At 41.4% G+C, this 21,887-nt stretch overlaps 1 protein-coding gene across 1 annotated transcript in view; it reads right to left on the reverse strand.

Annotated features, from left to right (window-relative positions):
- Window positions 1–8,565: 8,565 nt before the first annotated feature.
- The window catches only part of LOC101860112 (HEAT repeat-containing protein 5B), a gene marked incomplete in the record, with an annotated part of 91,797 nt that continues 78,475 nt past the window's right edge, over window positions 8,566–21,887 (reverse strand). The window contains 12 exon segments of the mRNA XM_013085392.2: window positions 8,566–11,401; window positions 12,192–12,408; window positions 13,013–13,164; window positions 14,020–14,274; window positions 14,794–15,075; window positions 16,028–16,140; window positions 16,762–16,924; window positions 17,793–18,068; window positions 18,879–19,110; window positions 19,649–19,831; window positions 20,769–20,837; window positions 21,247–21,324. Coding sequence (XP_012940846.1) covers window positions 11,079–11,401; window positions 12,192–12,408; window positions 13,013–13,164; window positions 14,020–14,274; window positions 14,794–15,075; window positions 16,028–16,140; window positions 16,762–16,924; window positions 17,793–18,068; window positions 18,879–19,110; window positions 19,649–19,831; window positions 20,769–20,837; window positions 21,247–21,324 — 2,343 coding nt within the window.

Below are 21,887 nucleotides of genomic sequence, written 5' to 3' on the forward strand. Positions count from 1 at the left end.
AAAAATGCTCAAAGCGCATTACATCGAAAAAGACATCACATCTTAACAATTAATCAACATGTGTGAACGTAAAACAAAGTATTATGCATATAATATCTATGCATGTATATTATAAGAGTAAAAACTTCTATGAGAAAAACAGTCTCGCAGTGAGGTTGGAAATGCGTTCACTAAAAATATACAATGCAATAAAAATTCGCAAACGGTCACAATAACATTGAAATGTCTCTCTCTCTCTCTCTCTCTCCCCCTCTCTCTCTCTCTCTCTCTCTCTCTCTCTCTCTCTCTCTCTCTCTCTCTCTCTCTCTCTCTCTCTCTCTTATATTCTCACACGCTTTTAGAAGAGAGAGATGGGGGAGAGAGACAGAGACAGACAGAAACAGCGCGAGGGGAAGGGGGGGGGGGGGGCGATAAATGTATAGCGGAGGAAAATCAGACGAATCACAAACTTAAGCAATCACACGTTGGCAACATCGCGAACTGACGACGGTGACTGACTGTCTGTGGAGTAGCAGGTTAGTTAAGCCAAGTGTTTGTCCCTCCTCTCCAGGACCCATGAAAAGGGTTGGCTTGTTGCTCGTGCTAGTTATCAGCTGGTTGGATTTGGTCTTCTGGCTTTTCTATGCAGACTACTGTTGCTGTCTCTCCCCGACCCTCTTGAAAAACCAGCTTCCCTTCAGTCTTTTCCACGGAAAATAGTAGGCTATAACAATTATTGTACTGTTACTGGTCAGTGCTTGGCACTGCGGCAAATGACACCGACAAGTATAAGAATCTGATAGGTAACACGCTTGGGTGAATGTATTGAGATCACGGTTTCATATAATAATTATGAACATAACATGTACGGGATATATAGATCTAAATGTACCATAAGTGAAGGGCAACGCGGTGTCGTATGTAGAAGGCATGGGTTTGATTCCTGAGTCGTGACATAAATTTATCGGGCATTCGATCTGTCTGTCTGCCTGCCTGTCAGTCTGTCTGTCTGTCTGTTTGTCTGTCTGTCTATCTGGTTGTCTACCTGTCTGTCTGTCTGTCTCTGCCTGTCTCTGTCTCGACTCTCCCCCATCTCTCTCTTCTAAAAGCGTGTGAGAATATGAGAGAGAGAGAGAGAAAGAGAGAGAGAGAGAGAGAGAGAGAGAGAGAGAGAGAGAGAGAGATAGACAGAGAGAGAGAGAGAGAGAGAGAGACAGACAGACAGACAGACAGAGAGAGAGAGAGAGAGAGAGAGAGAGAGAGAGAGAGAGAGAGAGAGAGACTGATTTTCTATCAGTAGAAAACGAATGTTTTAATGAATGTTTCTAGTTACTCACATTTCAATGTTATTGTGACCGTTCGTGTATTTTTATTGCATTGTATATTTTTAATGAACGCATTTCCAACCTCACTGCGAGACTGTTTTTCTCATAGAAATTTTTACTCTTATGATATACATGCATAGATATTATATGCATAAATACTTTGTTTTACGTTCACGCATGTTGATTAATTGTTAAGATGCGACAGACAGTTGCCGTCTTCATAAACGTTGAAAAAAATCAGCTGCTGCCTTCGTAAGTGTTGAACCAATCAGTTGCCGATTTTACAGCTGTTGAACCAATCAGTTGCCACCTTCATAGACATTGAACCAATTAGTTGTCGCCTTCATAGATATTGAACCAATCAATTGCCGCCTTCATAACTATAGAACGAATCAGTTGCCGCCTTTATAGACATTGAACCAACCACTTTCCGCTTTCATTGGCACTAAACCAATCAGCTACTGCCTGCATAGACCAGTCATCTGCCGCCTTCAAAAACATTGAACAAGTTATAAATTGCCACCTCTATAGACATTGAACCAATCGGTGGCCGCCTTCCGAGACACTGAAACAATCAATTGCCGACTTCATCATAAACATTGAAACAATCAATTGCCGACTTCATCATAAACATTGAAACAATCAATTGCCGACTTCATCATAAACATTGAAACAATCAGTTGCCGCCATAATAGACTTTGAACCAATCAGCTGCCGCCTTCAAAACTGTTGAACCAATCAGTTACAGCCTTTATAGACATTAAACTAATCAGCAGCCACCTGCATAGACATTGAACCAATCAGTTGCCACCTTCATAGAAATTAAACCAATCAACTGCCGCCTTCGTAGAGACGTTTAACCAATCAGCTGCCGCCCTCATAGACATAGAACCAATCAGTTGCCGCCTTCATAAGTGTTGAACAAGTCAGTTCGCGTTCATAGACATTGAACAAATAAGTTCCCGCCTTCATAGACATTGAACCAATAGGCCGTGGCCTTAATATACATTGGGCCAATTAGTTGCTGTCTTCATAGACATTGAACCAATCAGTTTCCGCTTTCAGAGACATTGAACCAATCATTTGCGCCTGGATCATAGACATTGAACGAATTAACTGCTGCCTTAAAAATTGTTGAACCTGTACGTTTCTGCCTTCATAGACATTGAAACAATCAGTTGCCATCTTCATAGACCTTGACCCAAGCAGCTGCCGCTATCATAGACATTGAACCAACCAGCTGCCGCCTTCAAAACTGTTTAACCAATCAGTTACAGCCTTCATAGACATTGAACTAATCAGTTGACGCCTTTACAGACATTGAACCAATCAGTTGTCGTCTTCAAAGCTGTTGAACCAATCAGTTACAGTTACAGCTTTCACAGACATTGAACCAATTAGGTTCCGTCTTCAAAACAATCAGCTTCCACCTTCATAGACATCGAACCAATAAGTTGCTGCCTTCATAAACACTGAACCAGTCGGTTGCATTCTTCATACACATTAAACCAATCAGTTGCCAGATCCATAGACATTGAAGCAATCAGCTTCCACTTTAATAATTGTTGAACCAATTAGTTGCCGCCTTCACAGACATTGAACCAATCAATTGCCACCTTCCTAGACATTGAAACAATCAGCAGCCACCTTCAAAACTGTTGAAACAATCAGTTGCCGTCTTCATAGACATTAAGTTAATCAGTGACCGCCTTGATACAAATTGAACCAATCATTGCCACCTTCGTACACATTGAACCAATCTGTTGCCGCCTTCATAGACATTGAAGCAATCAGTGACCGCCTTTATACAAATTGAACCAATCATTGCCACCTTCGTAGACATTGAACCAATCTGTTGCCGCCTTCATAGACATTGAAGCAATCAGTGACCGCCTTTATACAAATTGAACCAATCAGTTGCCGTATTCATAGACATTAAAGCAATTAGCTGTCGTCTTCATAGAAATTGAACCAATCAGTTGCTGCCTCCTTTGCTGTTGAATCAATCAGCTTGTTCAGCCGCACAGCTTTTACCTGCTGGGTTGACCTGACCCATAATGACTGATTCACCGAGGGTTTCAGCCCCCCCCCCCCCCGGCTACCCTCACCTGGGCCAGCTGGCCATTACCTGGAGTGTGACCGTTGTCCATGTCTACATTCACACTGTTGTCTTCTTCTCGGTCGCATCTCTCTCACAAGTCCGGTATCTGTCATAATATATATATATATATATATATATATATATATATATATATATATATATGTGTGTGTGTGTGTGTGTGTGTGTGTGTGTGTGTGTGTGTGTGTGTGTGTGTGTGTGTGTGTGTGTGTGTGTGTGTGTGTGTGTGTGTGTGTGTGTTAATATGCACTGGGCTGTCCTGCTCAGTTTGTCGGTCCATACAGCTTCCCTTGTAGTTAGTGTCAATGGGGTTAGCCACGTTTCCTGTCTCAGGGCCCTGTGTGTCTTACAGTGCTGAAAGATGTGTTAAATTGTGTTCCACAGTTTGTTCCGCCTTTCCACACTGGCATTTTGGTGATTGTACTACATGTAGTTTAAAGCATAATATACTTGTGTTGTCTCAGTCGTGTGTGTTGTGTTCTTAGTTTCAAGAAAATCGCTTGTTCTTGGCGGGACAGCTCATGGTAGCTACTTGGTGTCCGTGGTGCCGGTATAGTGTACCGGTACACGTATTTAAAGATTTCATTTCCGTATAGTTTATGCAGTTGTCTGGTTGCTCTTTCTGTTGTTGTTTTTTTTTGGTAAGTTTTTTTACGGCGCTCGCAACTGCATAAGGTCATATGAGCGCACGGGAAACATTAAAAATTTTCAGTTGGTTTGAATTTTGCCCGGGTGGCCACGAAGCCTACTTTTATCGATTTTAGGCCACCAACGGATCTTTAACGTGCGCAACTTGCACACGGGCCCTCCGAGATTTTTCGTCCTTGTCCGAGAAGGCTAGGTGTAGATCTTTCCAACCAGAAGATCAGGGGTGTGTCTGAAAGACAACAGTAAGAAGGAGCCAAGGAGTAGCAGTTGAAAGGCTGCAGAAAGAGTCAGGAGCCCAGAGGAGGGAGCAAGGGAGGTGAGGGGGGGGGGGGGCAGAAAGAGGAGACCAAAGCAGACGACAGAACATTGCTGGAGAACAGAAATAGAGGTGAAAGGAGACAATTTTAGAGAAGAAAATTTTTCGGTCGCTACCTGGATTCGAACCCGGGACCTTTGAATGAGAGGCCAACACCTTAACCTCTTGGCCACGAGAGCCCCCGCTCTTTCTGTGCGCCATCACACTATTGTAATATTTACTGATGGTAAGTTAATAGTATGATTGTGTGCTAACCTATCATTTCACATTTTAAAAATTGCGTTTTTTTGGTGTGTGTGTGTGTGTGTGTGAGAGAGAGAGAGAGAGAGAGAGAGAGAGAGAGAGAGAGAGAGAGAGAGAGTATGTGTAAGTGTGTGTGTGTTGTGTAACTATACACACATTGAATAGAAGGAATGTGTATGCATGTCTCCATGAAAAGGTGAATTATTTTAATTATATTATATGTGTCCAATTCGAAACTTCATGCACACTTGAATTTTTGAAATATTTTTCTTTTCCTCTAACGAATACTGTAAGACAGATTTACTCATAAATTCAAAAGAGACAAGATCAGCTTATTGGGGCTTTGGACAGAGAGAGCTAAAAAATTAATATGACAAATATTAATGATGGTAAGTGTTTCCATAGACACAATTAATGTGATATAGGAGGTGAGCTGTTTCGAGCCCGCCTGTTAGGGTCAAATTAGGCTGAGAAGGATACAATGTTCCAGCAGACAAACAGAGAGACAGAGATATTTGAGGAAAAAACCTCCCAATACGGAAATCAAACTCATGTCTTTTGTGTGTGACGGCGAAGCACCTAAAGAATGCTCTTATTAACCTGTGCTGATTGCTATTCAATCAGAACTTTTGAGTTTAGGCTTGTGGCTGGTTGGCGGGTGTTTAAGTGTGGTTTGCTCCTTGTTTCCTATCAAACATCTAATGTTTTTATCTCTCCTCTTTTTTTTGGTGTTTATTACTCTCTTGCAACATTTCCAATCTTCTGCACTTATATAACCTTATTGAGTTGCAAGCGCCGTAAAACTCTTACTTAAAACTTAAAAACAGAGTTATGGTTTGAACTCTTATACAAGACGCAAATAGACCTTATCACAGGAGAGAACTTTTAGTTTAGTTTTAGTAGAGGTTTTACGGCGCTCGCAACTGCATAAGGTCATATGGGCGCCAGAAGATTAGAGGAGTTACAAGAGAGTAACAAACATAAAAAAGAACAAGGGGAGATAAGGACGATAGATGTTTGATAGGAAAGAAGGAGCAAACCGCACCAGAGCACCCGCCAACCACCCACAGAGAACTTTTCTATGAACAAATGTTGATCTATATTGAAAAACAAATCATTTCCCCAACAGGAAAACCATATAGTACTACTGAGCCACTTCTTCCTAAAACACTGAAAGTGAGAGGCAAAGGCAGCAGTAGTATTAACTGCACAGGGTCATACCAAACACACCAGTAGCTGTACTTCTGAGAAAGGAACCACAGAGAACAGAGCTTTTTTAGTTTTGGTAAGCATTTTACCACACAATAAGGTCATATAAGTGCCAAAGATTAGAAGTGTTACAAGAGAGTAACAAACACAAAAAAGTGGAAAGATATGGGTGATAGATATTTGATAGGAAAAAAAGGAGCAAACTACACCAGAGTACCTGCCAACCGAGCTGTGGCATTTCTGATTTGGGACACAACAAACATTAAGCTGAGGGAGGTGAAACGTTATGTCACCTGCGACACAAATAGGTCATATAAGTGCCAAAGATTAGAGGTGGTATAAGAAAGGAACATATAAAGACAAGGAGGAGGAGAGATAAGGATGACAGATGTTTGGTAGTAAAGAAAAATCTAACCACACCGAAGCACCCGTCAACCATCCGCGATGTGAAAGCATTTTCAAGGCTAATCCTTTCTCAGCTGGAATTAAAAAACATGCTGAAAAATATAACATAAAACAAAACCAAAAAAAAGGAAAGACGAAGCCAAAGTCGTTGTGTTTACCAATAGACAGTATATAATTTATCTCAGCACATTTACAATGTTTTCCATAAAGCTCTTCTGACTGTGTCACAACAACAGAGTCTATAATGTCGTCAGTCTCGAAGACGTACAAGAAACTGTCCAAAAGCACAGAAACAACCAGTTTACCAACAAGAAAAAAAAAGTATTAAAAAAAAAAAGACAAAGAAAAAAAAAAGCTTGTGGTATTTCTGTCTAAAATGAAAGCTTTGTATTACGTGCTCAGATGTAATTCAAACTTGAAATCACACTGGGGTCCAGTAATCCCTTATGAATTTCAAGATAGAAAGACATCTAAGCAAGACAAATCGGGTCAAGCTCATATACTTTTCGATACTATACACAGACATACAAAAAAATGTACACATGTACATCGGATTATTTTAATAAACTAATATACACCACCCTTTTTTTGTAAAGTTATCACCAAACTAATAATCCAGACAACAATACACTCATGCAACAAAATAAAAAGACATGAGGCTGTAGAAACAATGTCCACTATCCAGTGGAATTAGTTTCATAACAGAATAAAATTAATGTAACAACACATAATCATTTTCAATGCTGTCACACAAACAATTTGTACTTGGCCATTCATAAAAAATTGCTCTCCAAAGAAAGATAGAAGTACGCATTACAACAATATCATGAAAACATCTCCATACAATCATAATCCAGAAACAAAGAAAGTCTATTTTAAAAAAAATAATTGAAAAACCAAACAAAAACCAGTATAGAGACAACAATGTCACCTCCATCCAGTGCAACTATCACAACTCTCTGGATATTCCTGTCAAAAGGGTATGTTGAAGACATGTCCACAAATTAGGCTACATAGTAACTTTTCAACAAAATCAAAACGCTGAAACAAAACAGCTAATGCCCTGCTTAAACTTTCTTTTAATCTTTTTTTTTTTTATAGTAGAGGGTTTTACGGCACTCGCAACTGCATAAGGTCATATGAGCGCCAAGGGGTGGGTGTCAACAGAGAAGTCTTTACAAGGAATCAGACTTACTCTGCTCACCTCTCTAGCTTCAACAGCACAAGGTCTGCTTCGACTATCAAGGAACCCCGGAAATAGCAGTTCACAAGAGAGTGACAAACAAACAAAAGAAGTAGAAAAAAAAAATGACGATAGTAAGGATTTGGAAAGAAAAACCAGCAGTTCCCTGTTGTAGATCAGGCACAGTTATGAGCGTGGCATGATGAATCAGCCCATTTACAATTCTACTGTGCTTGAACGAGAAATGTCCCCCTTTGAGAATGGCCTAAAGACACTACAGGCAGTGGCACTGCCCCGGGGGGTGCTTTCTTTTAATCTAAAAGTCTGGAGCCAACCCAGATGGGTGGAGGAGCATACCCATCGTTAGTCCAAATCAGAGTCTGGGTGTGAAATCTATTTAAACAATGAGGCTATGATCTTGCCAAATCTTAAGCCAAAATATGTAACAAAACCTTCCTGTATATGCTGGAAGTTAGCAGGACAACGGATGAAAAGGGAAAAGTATCTTTCCTTTTATATCATTTTGTTTACGTAAGCTGCTGACTTTCTCATGAGTTGTTCTAGTTTGAAAAACAAGTACTGAAATGGGAGGTTGTTTCTTGCTTGACCTCCAGCTAATAAATTGAAACGCCAAGTTGGTACCAAGGGAAGCACATTAATGCAATATTAACGCTAGAAAGAATAAAAACAACCTAAAGAAAAAAAGAGAGAAAAGAATGAGATCTAGAGCTCCATCTAGCGAATCCTGAACCGCTTGTCAAATGGAGAAAAAAAAATTCTAGTTTGCTCAGTCTGATCATGTCAGTCAGTACATGTGCCATGGACCCTGCCATCAACACGCATGTACGTTAGTCTTTAAAAAAAACGAGACAATTATTCTAATTGAGTAAGTCTTTTCCTTTGGTTCTGAGAACAAAGTTAAATATCTCTCTCTCACACACATACACATACATACACTGATACACACACACACAAACACATGCACGCACAACCACTTCATACGAGATGAGACCTCAGTAAGAATACAGTAATGCATATTATTGCCTTGTTTTGAGAACAGCCTTCATAAGCTTTACAAATCTGAACACACATATATGTCTGTAGTAAGACAAAACAATACAACATGTTAATAATATTCTTTTTCAAATTCAACAACTGCAAGACAAAACATCTGACTATAACATGAGTCATATTAAGGCATTTTCAAGTACTGTAGAGTTCTGGTACAGTTTGCTATGAGATATTTGACAGTAGGCCTACATGCTTGCTGAATGCACACTGTCAACAAAACACTGACTCCCTAAAAAGTTTAATATATGTTACAAAAGGAAAACCTTAAGCGTCCCATTCTACATGTCAGGAGCTTTATATACTAATTTGCCGATATTTCTAAGCACGCAAAATAAACTAAAAGAAAAATGAACTCAGAAAAATGGAAATAGTATCAACACCAGAGTCACTGAAACACTGTGGTTCTGCTGAAGAGAAAAGAAGCAAACATTCACTTTATTCACGCCTACAAAAGGGGATCCATGTAGAATAAATGCTTTCACCTCATGGCTGTACTTATCAACTACACAAAAAAAAATTGTTAAAAAAAAAGTAAATAGGTGGTTGCTCGGTGATCTTGTGTGGTTTGCTTTTTCTTTCCTATCAAAAAATCTTCCCTCCCTATATCTCCTCCTCCTTTTCTTTGCAAGTCACTTTCTTGTAAAACCTCTAATCTTCAGCACTTATATGACCTGCTTGTGTTGCCAGGGGGTGTCATTTACAACTTTGGGACTTTTGCAATTCACTGCATCATTTGCTGAAAAGAAAAGTCAAAATCACATACGAAAGGGAACATCTTTTGTTCGATACACTGCAAAGAATCATTTTCATACATCCATAGTAATATGCTTCCACTGTGACTAAGGTAAAGCAAAGCATAAAGATATGTGAGAATAGCACAACAGAATACACTGTCACCGACACAAAACATCTTGCTATTAACACACTTCTAGAATCCTGGCAGTGTAAGTGTAAGTGACCCGATAATTTTATTGCAATCACACATCGTAACATGAGAAATCAGCACAGCCATAACAGTACAGCACAAGCAATAGAAAGGTGATTATGTGACTGAAGTTTACCTGACAGAAATAAAACATTGTACTGGCAAAAAAAGACAACATCATTTATCACTGTGCAAGGTCATTCATTATCTTGTAGATAAAGGTTAACCCAAAGCATTACCATTCTATTGTTTGTCCTGTATTTAATTTTTTTTTTCAGAGGACACTTTACAGCATTATATATATATATATATATGTGTGTGTATAACAAGCTTACAGCAACAATTTGTTTAAAAAACATTTGTGCATTTATAAATCTTCACACCGTACATGAGTACACACATGCAAACGAAACAAGATGCCTCACTAAGGACCCTTCCAACACACAATCAGTCGCACTATGGCCAGGCTTCTTTCTTTCAACAGATGACCAATAAAGTGCCCCAAAACAGTCTGCCTTAACCCTATTATCTTTCATTTATCACATGATACACACAAACATAAAACCAAGCCACTTGCTCTCTATACCATATATAGATACAATATATCTTATTGCAAGGCAACAAGCATTTAAAAATGTATTCATTGTCACAACTTCCATCTGAGTAGAGCTAATATTAGCACAGTCATACATTTCATTGCGTCAGAATGTAAAAATTTTCTACGAGTGTTTCCTTTAATTCTTATTTCTTAAACCTTTACAACCAGTACCCTTTCATAGGCAGGGTCCAGTTTCATCTTCTAGGGGGATCTTATTGAACCACAGAAGACCTAATTTGTTTAAATAACATTGTGCTTTCCATCCTTCTGAAAGAAGCACGTTTCTCTATGATAGGACCAAAGATACATGTCATCTGTCACTTACGGGAGAGATGAGATCTTTTCACCCGAGTGCAGTGTGCCACGTATAGGTGCATGCACAGCCAGCGGTAACTTACTCTATTTGACACAGCTCATCTTTTAATGTAGGTCTTTGTGGCAGCTTTAAAAAATGAGGAACAAAAGGCAAGTTTGAAGGGTTTCACTTCGAGTCGTTGACATGAACACGTTGTGTTGTTGATCCACCAGCGTTCACTCTTTGTCCCAGCCCTATACAGAGGTATCATCAGAAGCAGAATATTGAATTGTATTGTGTGTTGTGCGACAGTGGGAGAAGTAGAATTCTCAGAGACCTGATATACTGTTGCTGTCACACGACAGAGGAAATACTTCAATCCAGGCACTTGTGCTATTCGAACTGATACACCGGCCCCTTTCTTGTTTGAGTGTACTTTTATTTACACGACAACATTCACCCGCAGTTGTTGATGAGACAAATTTATCTTTGAGCTCTGTACCTTCACTCCCCCGGCCAGTTTGAGCTTTTAAGCCTACACATGCGAAACTGTGTTTATGGGCATTAAGTAAACTGGTCTTCTGTCGCTTTAAATTTCAAACACTCCACGGCCAATCACAACCCTGGAGATTATGGTGTTGGTAAGACTGGACAAGAACTATTTATGTGTTTTCTGTACCCTTTAGTGTGACTTGAAACTCGTGAAGGTTTCAAGTCTATTGCATCAGATGAAGCATATATTGAAACACCTGTTGTGAGGGCTCACGTCTTGAAATTGCTGAAATCCATTTTGAGAGTGATAGTGGGCTTGTTAAGTTGAGGAGCCGCCTTCGCAGCGGCCTTGGCCTTGGCTTCAGCCTGGCTCTTCTGTCGCAGTCTGACGGCTGCCTCTAGCCGGGGCTTGAGCTGTGCGGAGGCGCTCATCACTGTGCGCAGGTGGTCGGGGTAGAGGCGGCCCAGTTCTGTCAGTCTCTCCAGGCAGCGGTCGCTGAGGGCGCGATGTTCGGCGCTAGCCTGAGCCCCGGTCGTCTCCTCCAGCAACAGAGAAACCAGGATGGGAACATACAAAGCCATCATGGTCACCCCTGGGAAGCAGAGAGATTTGTTAGTTTGAAGAAAATTGAAGCATACGGATACAGTAACAGCCATTAAGAGCTGGGAAACATCCGAGGGAGAGTCAAGAGTTAAGACCTGTCAAAGGAACTCTCCAACTACCTGCAAATGCAGGAGGCAATCATATCATCTGTACAGAACATAACAACCCTCCCTCCCCCAATCCCTGAACCCCAGCCAATAAATGTTTTACATAAACAAACTTGAACAGAATAATTTTGCTCCAAAATTAGGCCTAGCAAAAACCGAACATTAATGTCAGTTGATTTTTCGAACTTTAAACATTTATTTATTTTTATTCTCAACACATTGTCAAAGTGACACAAGGGGTTGCTCCCAGCCGATGTCCCACGACTGCCTGCTTTTAACACACACATGCCTCGACAATACCTTAAAAAATGTCTAGTTTAAGTTTAGTGAGGGTATTACGGCACTCGCAGCTGCAAAAGAGGAACTACCTTCTATTAACGAATTATACAAGACACAAAGATATATATATATATATGAACTCACTACGCGAAAAAATAAAAAACCAGAGACCTTCAATCAATTAACCAATCTAAAGAAAAGAAAGCAAGAGCAAAAATAACTTAGTTTCTACAAGACATAAGAGATCTACATGAACTCACTGCGTGAAAGAACTAAAAAAATCAGTCATGTAACTGATCTAAAGAAAAAAAGCATGAGCAAAAATAACTTGGGAACAACCATCTATGAAAGAATCCACAAGCCATAAGAGACAGATATATAAGAACAACTCACTGCGTGAATCCTCCACCACAGCTACCAGTTGCTCCAGGCAGTCGAGCTCAGCCAGAAGCAGCTCACGGTCGGCAGGAGACTTCAGCATCTGTGGAGCATCGGGTCTGTTGAGCTGCTCGATGAAGCGCGGGGCCAGGCAGTGGATGTAGGGCACGGGCACGTTCTTGTCCTCGTGGCTCAGGATGGAGGTCAGGGCCTGGATGCACTTCAGTCGGTTCTGAGGGCATGGGGACAGATGCTAGGATTATGAAAAGCCGCATAGGAAAGAAGCTAGAGTTATGAAAAGGCATGATGGTGAAACCAAGCACTCGTCAAAATAATGAAATCAAAGAAATTGGCTCTCCGCAAGTTAGGCAGTTTTTGTTGAATTCTTCTTTTTTGGCTCACATCTTTTTTGTCTATTCAAAAACACATTTTTGTGTGGGTTTTACTTAAAAACGTTAATTAAAGATACAAAATGTAAAAATTTTAAGTTTGCCAGGACTCTCAAGCTAAGGAAGTAACCAAACTTTAGCAGCCATTGTCTCGCTATTTTTTAGCTCTGAGACCAGGCCTCCTTCAATCACAAATATCTCCACTTCTATTCAAGATAAATGGGTATTTTCCCCCATAAAAAAACAAGGCAAGTGAACAAGCTTTTAGGTGATACCAATAATTCTATATACCAAAAGATTAATGAGTGTCTGATTCCACCGCGTCGTGCCCCATTTCGATCTTGTTCCTCAGCTTTGAACCAAAGCTGTAAAATTTATCCCAAAGAAAAAAACAAAAATAGATCAAAGAACACAACACATCTCAGTGAGAGGGGAGCAGTAACTTACAGCGGGTGAATCTGAGTCCCAGGCCTGTCTGTAGACGTCGAGCGTGGGCTCCAGCAGGTCCTTGATGCCCGCCACAGCCTTGGGGCAGTGTGTGGTGAACACAGACAGCATGGACACCAGTACAGCCAGGTCCGTGCCCGCCTGGTCCTCACCTGTGTGTGTGTGTGTGTGTGGGGGGGGGGGGGGGGGGGGGGGGAGGAGGAGGAGACAAAAGTCAAAGAGAGTTAGTTTGAGCTTTCCTTTTAGTTTTAGAAAGAGTTTTTTGTTTAACAAGTGTTTTATGGCACTTGCAACATGATCAGGCCATATAAGAGCCGAAGATTAGAGGTGTTACAGGAGAGTGACAAACATAAAAAAGGAGGAGAGATCAGGATGATAGATAGACACATGTTTGAAAGGGAAAGGAGCAAACTACACCAGAGCACCTGCCAACCACCCACTGAGCTTTCCGCACAGTTTGGCTTACTTATGAAACAGGACCTCTGCAGGAGCATCGACTTCTTAGACAAGAAAATTAACTAATGTAGTTTTAATAACATACATGACGGACTTGGGACTACAGATGCTACAATGCTCTGAAAAGACCATTTACTTAGTGCAGTTTGAAATTTTCCAAGACAACCTTCTTTTGTTCAGGAGAAAAGTGGTTGACCTGGCAGGCTCAATCTCCCTTCACGTTTCTCATCTCCTTGCTCATCAACAACTTTCCCAAGTCCCAACCCAGAGAGGGAATAAGTGTGCTTTTGTATGTCCAAAACAGGGAGAGAATCATTCACTTGGATAAACCATTTACTGCAAGCCTGACCAATGCATATATGGCACATCATCATTGCCTTTTTCACCCTGCACCAGGGTATAGGCCCCGAACAAACACTTTCCACCTTTCCCTATCCCGGGCTAGTCTCTTGATGTTATTCCATATCTTTCCACTTTTCTGTACATCAGTTTCTGCCATGAGACTGGGGATGTCCATTTAAAAGACGAATGAGAAGAAAAGAAAGACTCACCTGGATGAGCGTACTGCAGTATGGATGCCATAGTGCTCTGCAGCAGCCGCGCCCAGTCCCTCTTCACGTTGCTCATCTCCTCGCCGTCCTCATCCCTGGCATTGTCTGGCACCACCTGATATTTACACGCCGTGGTCAGCACGTCCAGACACGCTTGGACCAGGCTGGGAGCCGGGGTGACCGCCCCGCGAGCACAGGTCTCCTTCATGATGCTGGTCACCAAGTGTAACACAGTGGGCAGGACCGTTACAGCACCTGGACAAGCACAAACATTAGTGGTTCACAATCACATGGCACAGAATTTCTGAAAAATAGTCTGAGAATATTTTTACAGGGAAGAATACTTTTAACTTCTTAACAACACATATCTGGGAGGACATGGTTTTATGCCCAACCGCATAATTTAGCAAAATTTGATCAGAAATTGACAGAATCGTATAATTTCACATTTTTGGGCTCATTTTGCACAATTCCAGTATTTTTCTCGCACAAAACGACAGGGACAGTGTAAAAGGCAAACAAAACATTTTAAAAATCTGTGTCATCTTGTTTACACTTTTCAAGCAATTTCTAACCAAATTTGGAGTGACTCTACAATGATGTAACCAAAAGCCAATATTTTTTCGATCAACTTTTTTTTGTACATGTGTTATAGCGCTCGCAACTGCATAAGATCATATGAGCATGATCAACTTCAACAGTTAATTGTGAGGCCAATATTCACATCAGGCAATTCAAATACACCACAAACATCAATCTAGGAAATGAACTGACCAACAGGAGAACAAAGGTCCAGCAGCTCCATCATGAGCTTCATGACCCGGGCCACAAGGTCAAAGGTTGCGGAGCCCATGCGAGTCAGGTGGGTCGGGGGTTGGAAGCCTGTGGAGCCTGAGGAAGGATTCAGCGCCGGTATGTGCCTCACGATGGCACACAGGCACACCTCCAGCGTGGCAAACACCACAGAGGTCTGCGAGGGGAAGTCTCCGTTACTGCCGCCTTCACCAGACGTAGCCTCACTGCCCTCCTTGACTCCATCTTTGCTGTCTGTGTTTTCTGAATGGTTGGGAGATAAAGATTTACAGAGACAGTTCTAGAGGTTTTACATCAGTGTGGTAAAATGTTTGATTTTTAGCAAAACCAAATGTTGATATTGTAAATATAGAGACCGTTCTAGAGGTTTACATCAATGAGGTAAGGTTTTTTAAATTTTTACCAAGAATAATTGTTAAAGTTATAAACGAAAATGGAAAAATAACTATTAAAAGAGTACAAAATTCTGGATCATTTCACAGTCATGGAGTTCTTGAAATTAATGTAAAAGTGGAACCCCTCAGAAACAGAGGCACCCTCACATAATTTTACCGAAGGGGGATCGATGTAATGTCAGCAAGGATAACAGCACAAATAAGCTGAACTAAGTTCAAGAGAAAGAGTACTTCAAAAACAGCGCTGTGCCAATATTCATATTAAAATTAGAAAAATTTTGCATGAAACTTAAAGAAAAAAAAATTCTCCCCAAGACTGAATGTAAACCATTCCAACCCTTGAGTTCCCCGAGCCTTTAAAGATTCATGCTTATGAGCTCCCTTTGGGTCTGTTGCTAGATTTACACCACCCAACACTTTGGTGTGCGTTTGGTGCACAGAAAGATAAAGGTAGCACACATCTCTGGCCCAAGGGGTTACGGTGTTGAGCAGCATATGACAAAACCACACCATATACAAATCGTTACCTTAGAATTACAAGGTTCTATCAGACAATTTTGGCTGTTTTGAGTTACTGAGACCATGAGATCAGAATCTGAATGTTGTATTTTTGCTCTATCAAAATCGTAAGACTGTTCGGAATCGTTATCAAGATATCCAAAGAATGGCATTCGAGAATGCTTGACATGTTGTGAAACTCAACATTTTTCAAAACTAAGTACAGAGAAGATAGGGCTTTGTAATTCTAAGGTAGCGAAAAGTCTGAACCCTTGATGAAGTGCTCTGAGCCGTCAACTCACCTGATTGCTTTGCTCTCTGACTGTCTAGGTGCTCTTTAGCGGCTGTGGCCACTCGCTGGACAACATCCAAAGCCATATTGTGGATGTCCACTCCGTCACGGGTCAGGATCACTCTGCATATCAAAAGGGAAATTCAGTTATCCGACTCATAAAAAGTGACATTCTACTGTATCTCATGCTTTTATACCTCAAGTCATTTTAAGTCTTCTGTGATTCTGCTAGTAGAGTCCACTTAAACAAAAATCAATGAAACCGCCTGATTTTCTTCGGTTAAGCCGTGTTTTCGGTTCAGAGACTGTTCAAAAAGGAAAACAAAATTGGGGGCTTTTATTTCCTTTTGGTTTACTGCCCCTTTCGGATTAATCATGTTTGGTTTAAAGTGGACTCCACCGTATAACACAGACGTTGATAGAGATGATACAGTGCTGCTACTGCCATATGACAAGCGCATGTGAGAGCATACAGAGCAAAACAAAAATTTCATTTCCAAAATCTAATTCTTAAGACCAAAGTATGATTACAAAAAGAGGTCTTCACAGAGTGGAACAGAATTTTTTTAAAAAGGACGCTCAAACAAAAAAAAAAAGTATATGTAGGTATATACATTTTCAGGCCAAACTGCTAGAACTCAGAAGACCATTGAATTTGATACGTAAAAAAAAAGTAGATACAAATTTGTTCAGATGTACGGTGAGTCAGAGACTCTCTTAGACTAGGTAGACGTGTGAACCAACCTGTGCATGACATTGAGCAGCTCTCGGCTAAGGGTGGCGTCTTTGCCCAGCTGTGAGCGGGGCCACGAGGTTCCCAGTAGAGCCCTCAGGGCACGCAGGCAGTGCTGGACCGTGGACTCCTCCAGGCGCGAGGCAGAGTTACACAGAGCCTCCATGCTGATGCCTTTATAGCGAGATCAATAAAAAAAATAACATTTTATTCATTCCCATGGGGAAATTGGGCATTGGGTTACAAGGGCAAAACACATACAAAATTAGAAATGCATTTATACATACATAAATACATTCACAACAATATTACACAAATGCAGAACAATTTCACAAACAAGCCATTGCTGGTCGCCACTGTTGTGCAGCGCCCTGTTTTTTTTTAGCAAGGGGTAGTTGTGTCTTGCTCAAGGACACACCCCAGTGACCACCCACTTAAACCCTGTGTCGCTGACACTTGCTTGACATTACTTTTGAGCCTGAACTCACTACTCACTTAGCCACTGAAGCCCCGATTGCTATTGACACAGGGGGCAAATAAAAACTAAGGAAAAGCCACAACTACTTTACATACATCACGTCCACAGAAAAAGAGAACCTCAGAAAGGGCTCACAGCATGTACTCAGTATAAGATAACCGTAGAAGACGCATACACCAAATACACAACAAGAAAACCTTAGAAGGTCCTAACAGTATGTATCCAGTTAGTACAAGATAACCTTAGAGGACCAATACACAAGAGTAAGAAAACCTGTTTTTAGTTCTAGTAACAGTTTTACGGCACTTGCAACACAATAAGGTGCCGAAGATGAGAGGTGTTACAAGAGAGTAACAAACACAAAAAAGGAGGAGAGATCAGGACGATAGATGTTTGATACGAAAGAAGGAGCAAACCACACCAGAGCACCCGCCAACCATCCACTGAGAAAACCTCAGAAAGTGCTCACAGCAAGCCCCCAGTATAAGACAACCGTAGAAGATGCAAACACCTCATACACAGAATAATCAAACCTTTGAAGGTGCTCACAGCACGTACACGTACCCAGTATAAGGAAGAACCTGTCCTGGTTCATTGTGCGGGCCCTCATGTTGGCCGGGGCGTTGGCAGGCTGGATGGCGGACGCACCAAGGGTCAGCTTCCCCTCCTCCTTCTCGTTGCCCGGCTCAGCCCCGGCCTGATCAAAGCCCGTGTAGTCCAGCCAGATGGCCAGACCGTGCAGGATGGACGGCCAGGACTTGCGGTAGTGACCGATGGCCGTCTCCACTGTGTCCGGGTGGTAGAACGCACCGCCTTCAGAGGGCAGCTGGTTCGAGTATTCTGTAATATGAAAAACGGATCAATTTGAAAGAAGTTTGCTTATATTGTAAAGCTTTGATGACTCAAGGCATAAAAAGACAGATCATTTTGAAGGCAGTGGATCGGACTAAGCAATGAGTTGTTACTGAGCCAGACCCAACAGAGAAAAAGGATGAAATATAAAGGCAAAGAAAACAACAAGGAACAGACTACGCATCAAAGTCAGAGAACAAACCATATGCAGAGGAGAGAGAGGAAAGAAGATGGAAGAACAAAAGATAACAATGATAGACTCTTGCTGAGCTTGTTTGTTGGAGGCAAAGAAAGGCACACTAAACAAACGATGCTTTATTTAAACAAACAAAAACAACTAAAATATTCGTCCTTACATTTAATTAATGCTAAAAGAAACTAGATAACATCAAGAGGCTAGCGCATGACAGGATAAGGTGGAAAGTGTTTGTTTGTGGCCTATACCTTGATGCAGGGTGAGAACGGCAATGGTGATGATGAAAAGAAACTAGTAAATCTCCAGTCAGAATATTGTCTATCATTGTGATAGAGCAGTGAGAATACACGACAGTAAAAGACAACAAAAAGAGCAAGCCAGATACTTTAGTTTTAGTAAGAGTTTTACGGCACTTGCAACACAATAAGGTTATACAAGAGCCAAAGATTAGACGTGTTACAATAGAGTAACAAACACAGAAAAGAAGTAGGAGAGATTAGGGCAATAGATGTTTGATAGGAAAGAAGGAGCAAACCACACCAGGGCACCTGCTAGCCTGATACTGATACAACACACACACACACAAAAACGCCTCGCACTACCTGAAGGCAAGGAGAGCAGGGCATGGTCCCTCAGTGCGTGGAACCAGTGCCGGCTCAGGTTCTCCAGCTCGGGCTGCACCAGACTGAGCAGACTCTCTCCGCTGTGTTGTTCGTAGTGTTCCTCCCCGTCCTCCCAGCCCCCGGGCCCAGACGGCTGGACCTCCTCCCCGTTCTGACGGCCTTCCTTCTTGCGCTTCGACTCCAGCTCTCTGTCCACGGCCACTATGTACACCTGCGGGAACAATTTGTTTGTTTGAAACGTAAAGCAGAAAACATCCAATCAGATATGGTATAGGAAACCAATTGGAAAAAGAAAACGAGGAGGACCCAACTGGAAGCTATAGAGGCACAATAAGGGATGGGGCAATCACCCAGGGCCTGGATTTGCCAAAATTGGAGGACGTGGCCAGGGACAGACAAGCATGGCATCAACTGCTCTCCCCCTTATGTACCTGACGGTACAGGGAGAGAGTAAACATGTAAGTAAGTTGTTTGAGTGGGTGTTTTATGGCACTATTGACTCACAATTTGCTGAATGAACAACTGCCTAGTTTGTTTCAGTAGGTGTTTTACAGCACTATTGACTCAGATTTGTTGCAGGAACAAATCACAATGATTTTTTTTCATACATGAAGAGATTGGAGCATATACACAAACAACATGAAATATTTCAGAAGATTCATTAGTCAGAACATATATCGACTTCAAATAAAATAATCCTCTCTTGATGTGAACAAAAATTCTTTATAAATTCATATTTCACATCTCACCTCAGCCCACGCTCTAATCACAGCCAGTTTTTCCATCGTGGAGGCACTCTCGTTGTACAGCGGGGCACGCGGCCGGCCGCTCACCGAGCCCAGCTTGGCCAGGGAGGAGACCAGCAGCTGGTGGACACGGCGCAGGTCGTTGAGGTCACGGGCCACGCCGCTGCCGATCCACTTGCTGCACACCTACAGGAGTACAAAGGGAGACACAGAGAGTGATGGGTTCAGTTGGGTTTGTTTTAGTAAGGTTTTACGGCGCTCGCAACTGCATAAGGTCATATGAGCGATAAGGGGTGGATGTCAACAGAGAACTCAAAACGGGGAATCAGGCTTACTCTGCTCATTTCTCTAGCCTCCACAGCACAAAGTCTGCTTCGACTATCAAGGCACCCCGTAAATAGCAGTTCACAAGAGAGTGACAAACATATAAAAGAACTAGAGGAAAATGATGAGAGGACGAAGAAAAAAAAAGCAGCAGTTCCCCCTATGTTATTCCGGCAGAGTATGAGCATGACATTGTTAAATCAGCCCATTTACAATTCTACTGTGCATAAGAACATGTTAATATCTCCCCTTTCGGAATGGCCTAAAGACAACTGCAGTCAGTAGCACAGGGGGGGGGGGGGGGTTTCCAGTATGGTTATAGTATTCTTTTGTTCATTGTTGTTATCGATCCAGGTCTTGTTTTCATAAAGTGGTGATGTGCATATCATTATCCATGGTGTTGTGACAGTATGAATAGCTGCATGCGTTAGCGTTGACGAGTAAGCGCTGCAGAAATTAATTGCATTATTATTATTTATTATCATCATTATTATTATTATAATTATAGAGCTAAACAAAAGCAATAATGGTTCTTTAGAGCTGAGGAAAAGTAAGACAGAAATACGCTTAAAAGAGAGGTAGTAAAAAAGTAGAGCTAGAGCTAAATGCCCTCTTTTATCACAAAAGTTGTTAGTACAAGAACGCCAATCCATCAATCAATCTTAGCAATAAACATGTTAAAACTTCTGGACCATATCATTACATCTGAACATTATTCATCTTGAAGGGGTAGGGTAGGAAGAGAATATATTTACATGGTATTTTTCTATTTAAAAAAAGGTTCAAAGTTGTGTGTTACCTCACAGGCTGCTGCAGTGACATCTGATGGAGTATCTGGAGAGAAGGCAGGTCTCAGGGCTGCTCCAACCTGTGAAGATGTTTGGAGGGAGGGGGGGGGATTAGAGGGTGTATCAGCATCTTCATCTCATTCAAAATGATAGTTACTTAAATCGGAAGAGCGAGAGAGAGAGAGAGAGAGAGAGAGAGAGAGAGAGAGAGAGAGGGAGAGGGAGGGAGGGAGGGAGAAGGTGACAGGGGCAGAAAAACAGATAGGAAATTAATGACCATTTAATTTTTTACCCTATGAACGAACTCCTAAAACTATTTCACATAAACATAAAATTTTCACTTGCATGAGAAAAAGATGACAGCAATAAAAGAGCTTGACACACAATTGTACACCAAATTAATGACATTCGGAGGGATTAAAAATTTCCTTTGATTGGACAATAAAAAATAAAGTGCAAGATGTGAGAAGGTTTTGAGAGCTCCCTTACCTGAGCCTGGTACTGCTCCAGTATCACATGACCAGGGAACTCTGGCTCTGGGACAGCAGCAAACCGCCGAATCACCTCCTGTGGACCAATGGTCAGGAAATGAGAAACGTTTATGTTTTTGTAAGCGGCACTTGCAACTACATAAAGTGGAATGAGCACGCCGGACACATTAAACATTTCCAGTTTGGCAGGAATTAATTTTGAATTTTGTCCTGGTGGCGGCTGAAGTCTACTCTTATCGATTTTGGATCATCAAAGGATCTTTAACGTGCGCAACTTCCACATGTGACCTCCGAGATTTTTCACCCTGATCTGAAACAGGTTTGTATCTAAATGATGACACTACAAGCATAAGCACATAAGCACAATAGTAGTGGACTTTCTAAACAGACAATTTGTGACAGCAGAATTTCAAAAACACTGTCTACAAAGTTGTTTGAATAAAAAGCATTGTCTGTGTAAACTCGGGTCATATCGAACTATATAAAGATTTGACTCGAGTTAAAAAGATCCATAATTTTCTATTTTAGAATGACATCCAATTTTTAAAGCAGTAAGACCTTAAAGTGGTGCCCTTCAGCCACCCACATAATTGAGATTGGACAATTTGAACAGAAGCAATAGCTTAAGACAATTCCCCC

This window comes from Aplysia californica, unplaced genomic scaffold (assembly GCF_000002075.1).
Source record: "Aplysia californica isolate F4 #8 unplaced genomic scaffold, AplCal3.0 scaffold00370, whole genome shotgun sequence".
NCBI lineage: Eukaryota > Metazoa > Mollusca > Gastropoda > Aplysiida > Aplysiidae > Aplysia > Aplysia californica.